Genomic DNA, 7,325 nt, shown 5'->3' on the forward strand with positions numbered 1-7,325 from the left:
CTTTCTATTTTTAAAAGAAGTTAGTGGTTTCTTGTCAGGCATTCGAGAAAACAACTTTGCTTCGTTTACTCTTTGTCGCACAATGCGATTAGAGATTTGTAGTTCAAGTTTTTCGGTTAATTTTGTGGATGACAAAAATGGATCTTTTTAAAGCTTTTTAACAATTATTCGATCTAGTCTTTGTGATGTTTTTCTTAGAGGTCCGCCCCGATGGTTTGTTTTATAGCAAGATCCAAATGATTTGACAGTTTTGTTTACAGTCGATTAAGGTATATTATATTTTCTACAAATTTCAGCTTGACGTTTTCCACTTTTCAAATCTTTAATAATATTTTCAGGTAAAACACTTCCTAATTTGTCGTAAGCCATTTTAAGTTGCAATATACGCCATATATCACGAGTTAAATCTATTTTTAGTTAAATTGAAAAAATAATTGGTCAGATGTTCCAAAATCTATTTTATTATTTTAGAGTAATGTTATGATAAAAGTGAAAACAAAAGAATATGGTAAATTGAATAAAGACAATGAAATCTTATAAATAAAGCGTCGTTTTGATTTGTCCACCTTGTTTTGTCCAAGGAAAAATGTAGTTTGTTGAGAAAAATGTGTTATAAATTTTTTTTTTTTATTCTTAGTATAACTCAAACATTTTAAATTTTGTTGAGAACATAATAAACTATTTAAAAAATAATATGTTTAATTGTTTTACTAGTTTTTTTTAGTTATTGATCAACTTTTGTTCTAAATTTAAGTTTGTCCACCATGTTTTGTCCGATACTGTATATACACAATCAGGGCCATCTTATCCATTAGGCACTGTGCCTTGAGCCTACGAATCTACAGGGCCTACAAAAGAAATGAAAAAAAAAAAGAAATTTTAAAGTGTTTTTCATTTCATTAATAAAACAATCATACAGATGCAGCATAATATTCATAATTGATAAAAATGTTTATAATCAAACACTATAATTAGATGACATTAACTTTTCAACTTTTGGTATTTGCAAAATCAACATCTTCAAATATCATCTCCCGCATTACTTCATTTTCAATTGATAGCAGTGCCAGGGGGATAGTCGGGCTTGTCCCATAGTTGAACGCAGATAGTTTTTTATCAGTTTTAATTTTGAAAAAGAACGTTCACCTTCTGAATTCGTGCCTAATATAGAGAGATAAATCCTGAAAGCGATATTAACATTTGGAAAACTTGCAACTAGTTTATTGTCTATTTGCAGCATAATCTTATCAGACACCGATTTACCATCACTAAACATTTGAGAAAACAGCAAAAACTCATCGGTAAATTCTTCTTCGAGGTCTGATGGATACAACTGAATTAGTGCCTTGGTTTTAGCCACTCAACTTCCTCATTCGACAAAGATCTGTTGTCAAGAAGAAAGTTCAACCTTTCGTACAATACTTTATAAGCTGCTCTGCGTTTTTCCATCTCATTATTAAGTCTGTCTATGATAACGTAATACAGTTGAATACAGAAATTATCACTGGCACTAACTTTTAAACTGGGATTACTTGTATCCATAACTTCGTCATCATATTGCTTTCGTATTCGCTTGCGTTGTGTAGCTTCTTTGTAATCAGATTCTGTGAGATCTTTTGCCTGGCCTTCGAATGTTTCAAACTTACTGCGTGTATCATGAAAATACTGTATGAAACTATCGTACAGTTTAATGATGGTGCACAGCTCAATACCCAGCTCCTGTAATGCTTTATTGACAATATTCATCTTTTGAAGTAAATCTTTCCAAATCACACACATTAACGCAGTTTCAAAGTAGTCTAAATGTTTAACCAGCGATTTCGCTTAATGAACAGCTGCTGGTGGTTGATGTTTGCTGTTAGTGACTTTACACAATGCTTGACGAATTTGCATAGAAAGCTCTTGTGGCATCACTTCTACAGGACCATCTAGATCTTCTACAGGACCACCTAGTTTCTGATAAGCTTTGTAAAACAAATACGTTTTCTTTAAGAAGTTCTTTAAGAGTTGACCATCTCTTCGTTGAAGCTGAGAAAAAATTATAAACTGACTGTTTGACACCAAAATAATTTACAGCTGCTGAACAACACTCCACGGCAGCTGAACCAACTAAGTTTAGGCTGTGGCCAGCACATAGAACCCATTCTGCTAAATGATTAATCTCTCTGAATCTAGCTTGTACACCAGAATATATTCCACTCATATTGCTGGCATTATCATAAGATTGTGATCGGCAATTTTTGATGTCTATTCCATGAAACTGAAGAATACCAACCACAAGATTAACACGTATTCATCATGGTGTTCAATTGGAATAAATTGAAGAAATCGCTCTACTACATTTCTTTTTTGAGTACATAGCGAATAACAAGTGTGAGCTGATCTACATGACTAATATCAGGGGTTGAATTGATGCTAATTTCATAATATTTAAAATCCTTGATTTCAAAAATTATTTGCTTCAAAACTTTGCCTCTTAATATATTAATTAATTCATTGCATATGTTTGCTGAAAGATATGATACATTTCCCTTTCCTGGATTTCCATATCTTTGAATGTGTTCTCTTAGAAATGGATCAAATTCAGCTAACAGATCAATACAACCAAGATAATTTCCATTGTTAGGAGAGTTATGCAATTGATTGTCACCACGAAAAGCTAATCCCCTTTCAGCAAGAAACTTTATCACTACAACAACCCTCTTCAAGACTTCAGTCCAGTATTTGCAAGACTTCTCATTTTCCTTCTGAAGTTCAACATCAATTCGAGTAGACTTTTTGTATTGCATTATCATCGACACAGCAGCAAAATGATCTTTTGATTTTTCATTTGAGGTTATCCTAGCAATAACATTTTTCCAATCATCGAAACCAGTTATAAATTAATTCCTTGGTGCATTATTAGTACTAGCACTGCCGGTTTTGCAACCAAATATCTTGCAAATATAACAAGCACTGCGGTTTTGCAACCAAATATCTTGCAAATATAACAAAACACTTTACCAGTTGAGGGCGAGTATATGAGCCAATCCCTGCTGACAATTTCTCCATTTACCAGTTTTCTTATAAAACATTCCTTGCATACATATCTAATCTTTTCACTAAATTGTCTACCTTTTAAGCTTAAATCAGATTTCAAATTCTGTGATGGGATATTCTCTGCATAATAAGCTATGAGATCAGCATTTATTTCCCATTCAGCAGGATCATTTGAAATAGATTCCTTACTATTCCTTATTCCCAATCCTAAATCTGCTACTGGTGGTTCCGCATCTGCTTGAATAACTGGTTCACTTGTAAAACTCATTGCACAACCGCATTGTTCCACAGTGTCAGTCAGCATTGGTTCTGGCTCTGATATTACTATTCCTGGACTTGTTGAAGAAACGAAAGAGTTTATTGAAGTGTCATTGCTAGAAGTAGCATCTACTTTATTAACATATTTTAGCAAAGAACCTTTCATTTTTTTTGAATGCATCCTCTTTCCTTTGCTTTTTCTGCCGTTTAATATAGCCAGACTCGTGCTTTCTCTTGTACCCATCGCCATCGGACATGACTTGAATTTCTGAAAATCGTAATAAGTATTCAGTATAGAATAGACGTAAAACATAAAAATAAAATATGTTAACCCATTTAAAGAGGGGGTAAACATTTAAATATATTCCATAAAACATTACATTTAACATAAGTTATTAATAATTTACAAAAACGTAGTCATAACAAATAAAATACCTACCAAATAAAATCGTACTTTTAAAAATTATACGTGGAATTCTGAGAATTTCATTTTTAAATAAATGTAAACATAAACGACTACGTAAAAAAATTAAAAAATAATGTAAATTGAATAACGTGTACATGACATTTAAATTGAAAGAAAGGCCTACAGCTACATTTTTATGCAGAGTGCCTAGAGCCTACGACGCTCCAAAAACGGCCCTGTACACAATCATACATACATACACATAAATACACATATGTGCATATATATATATATATATATATATATATATATATATATATATATATATATATATATATATATATATATATATATATATATATATATATACACACACATGCGTACATATACACACATTCGTATAAACTTTTTTTTTTAATATATTTATTTTAAATGTATATACAATTTTTTTTTTTTAATCCTTTATTTTAGTAAATATTTCTAACAAATGCAGACAAGATTTCCAATCAAAAAGATCTTATTGTCATAACCTATAGAAATAAAGTTTATCAAACGGGATCCCGGGGATAAAAGTGGCAGCGGGATTTCCCGGGATATCACTGTTACATCCCGGAACATAATTTTTTTAATTTTATATATGATAACTGTTTGAACTAATTCGACCAAAAATAAAAATAATATTATTGCATTTAGTTGCATTTTTATGTGTTCATATCTTATATTAAAACCTAGCACAACAAGAAATGTTATTGAAACTATCTTAAATTATCTAACTCAAGGAATGCTTTGCAATTTGCAATGCGATGTTTTCTTTTTTCTCGTTAGTATAAAATATGAGTAAAATATAGAAAAGATTTCGTGCGGCGAAAACAGTAAGTTTGGTTTTTAAACTTCTAAATTATTGAAAAGTTTAAACTTTTTCTGTATTGAAATATTTAATAATTTTTGTGTTTAAAAAACGGCAAACAAAGACATATAAAGTCATACGTAAGATAACATACATATGTAAGAAATATTCATAACTTTACCTTTAGTTGTTTTATAATTTAGTTATACCATGTCAATTGTAAATGGATCGAAAGCATGGCAGTATTCTTGTAAAGAAAAATCTGGCGAATCTGCAATTTGCAAAAAGTGGAATGTAAAGATAACGTGCAAAGGATTTTCGACCGATTTTATTAGATTATTCTGGCATATGGATTGTAGTCAGCTTGAAAGCGTTATTAAAGAACATTTTCTAAAAAATCACCCTAAAGCAAAAGTAATGATTAATGTAAAAAATTAATTAATGTAAATGCTTAATGATTAATGTAAAAAATTAATAAAAACAAATTTATAGAAATTTTTTACGAAGTATTTTTTGTAAAAGAATTTTGAAATTAGATTTGTTATAAATTTTTAAAAATATAAATGATAAACAAAATCTTAGTTTCTTTTCTAACTTTCATTTTAAGACCTTTTTGAAATTAACCCTTTCGCAAAGTAAATTTAAAAGTTAATATGAGGGGACTTATTAATATTGAATTAAAATGTCTTTATAACTTAAAAGCTAAATATATATTTTTATAACTTATTAGGAGTATGGCCTTTTAATTCATAATCAAAATTTATTTTTTATATGACACAGATGATCATTGCTAAAATTTAGATAGCTATTTTTTTGTTTTGTTTGGTATTTTAAATTTTCAACTGTTACTAACTAAGCTTAAAATGTTGCTTAAGCTAAATTTAGATTCTATCTGTTGACCAGCCTCGCACCCCTTCTTCATCTATTAGGCTGGCGCAGATGTATTTTAATACATTGTTTCCAGTTTAGGATATTGAATGCTGGATCTTCTTGACTCAATGGATGGGTTTTGATTGTGTTTTTATGACTAGGCAACTCATTCTATTATCTCCTAATGAGGGTACAGCTCTAAAACTCAGTTTTATGGTTCTGAGGCGGGCTGGTAGTCAGGTTTCCCGAACTCTGTGGTAGCTCTCAGAGAGGCTGATTCCATCAACAGCTGAAAAATATCAAAGTATTAACAGTGCCATGTTGCGCATGGATGGTGTCTCTGTTTGTACTTTTGGTGTGCATTGCGGAGGCCACATTTGGAGCCCTTTGTTACGGCTTAGGGTTTATTAGTAGTAATGAGACAATTGCTTGGGCTATTAAACAGTGTTCTGAGTACCATCTATGCTTTGAGTCAAGTTCTTCAATCTAATTTTAAAATGAATAAAGTACCAAAAACTATAAAACACAAAAAACCATCATCATCACCAAGTTCTTTAAACCTATCATTCACTAATATTCGTTGTCTTCGAAGTAACTTTTCTTCTGTTGAGTCTTATCTCTTGCAACGTTCACCAGACCTACTTGCTGTTTGTGAGACTAATTTGAGTTCAGCTGTCTCATCTTGTGATCTTAGTGTTGATGGTTATCTTCCTCTAATTCGTAAAGACTCCAATAGTCACATGCTTGGCCTGGGCATTTACATTCGTAAGAATTCACCTGTTTGTCGTGAAACTAGGTTTGAATCCACAGACTATTCTTTTATGTGCTTTCGTTTAGCAGCACTTCACTCTATCGCCTTTCTCTTTGTTCTATATCGCTCTCCTTCATCTCAAGACTGCACACTTTTTGACGTTATTTCTGATCATATTGACCAAGCCCTCTCTCTTTATCTATCAGCTAATATAGTTGTTGTCGGTGACTTTAATGCTCACCACTCTGAATGGCTTGGCTCTAGTGTCAGTGACTCTGCAAGCTTTAAAGCCCACAACTTTTGCCTTTCTCAATCCCTAATTCAAATAGTCAAATTTCCGAATCGCTTTCCATACAACCCGAATCATTTACCTTCTCTACTCGACTTATGTCTTGTTTCTGATCCTAGTCAGTGCTCAGTTTCTCCACATTCATCCTTAGGTGCTTCTGATCACAGTTTGATCTCTCTAAAACTATTATCTCATTCTTCTTCATCACCTGAATCCCACTATTATCGAACCTCTTACAACTACAGTAAAGCTGACTGGGGTTCTTTCCGTGATTTTCTTCGTGATGGCCCTTGGGTAGAAATCTTTCATCTTCCTGTCGACAAATGTGCTTCTTACATAACTTCGTGGATTAAGGCTGGCATGGAATCTTTTATTCCCTCTCGACGATTCCAGGTCAAGCCTCACTCTCCTCCATGGTTTTCTTCACACTGTGCTGCTGCGATTGCCAATCGAAACCGTTACTTCCATATTTATCAGCAAAACAATTCTCCAGAAAACAGGCGTCTGTTTATTACTGCTAGAAACAATTGTAAAAAGGTTTTGTCTAACGCCAAAACCCGCTATTCTCAGGTCATGAAATCTCATATCTCATCTCAAAAATTAGGCTCTCGTGACTTCTGGAGAATCTTTAATAATATCAATAATAAGGGCAAATCTATAGTTCCACCTCTCTTGAATGGTTCAGACTTTGTCACCTCACCTAAAGACAAAGCTGAATTGTTTGCTAAATACTTTTCATTAATATCATCTCTTGATTCCACTAGTTGCTTTCTACCTGATATTACCAACAAACAGGTTGATCCATTGCTTGACATTCATATCACTCCAGCATCTGTATCTAAAGCGATTTCCTGCCTAGACTCTT

At 32.4% G+C, this 7,325-nt stretch overlaps 1 protein-coding gene across 1 annotated transcript; it reads right to left on the reverse strand.

The window, feature by feature from the left end:
* Nucleotides 1–2,875: 2,875 nt before the first annotated feature.
* Nucleotides 2,876–3,547, reverse strand: LOC136087976 (zinc finger MYM-type protein 5-like). Its single transcript, XM_065811612.1, has one exon. The coding sequence runs from the start codon at nt 3,545–3,547 to the stop codon at nt 2,876–2,878; it is 672 nt and encodes a 223-aa protein (XP_065667684.1).
* Between the last annotated feature and the right edge of the window lie 3,778 nt (nt 3,548–7,325).

Source organism: Hydra vulgaris, chromosome 12 (assembly GCF_038396675.1).
Source record: "Hydra vulgaris chromosome 12, alternate assembly HydraT2T_AEP".
In the NCBI taxonomy this organism is placed as follows: domain Eukaryota; kingdom Metazoa; phylum Cnidaria; class Hydrozoa; order Anthoathecata; family Hydridae; genus Hydra; species Hydra vulgaris.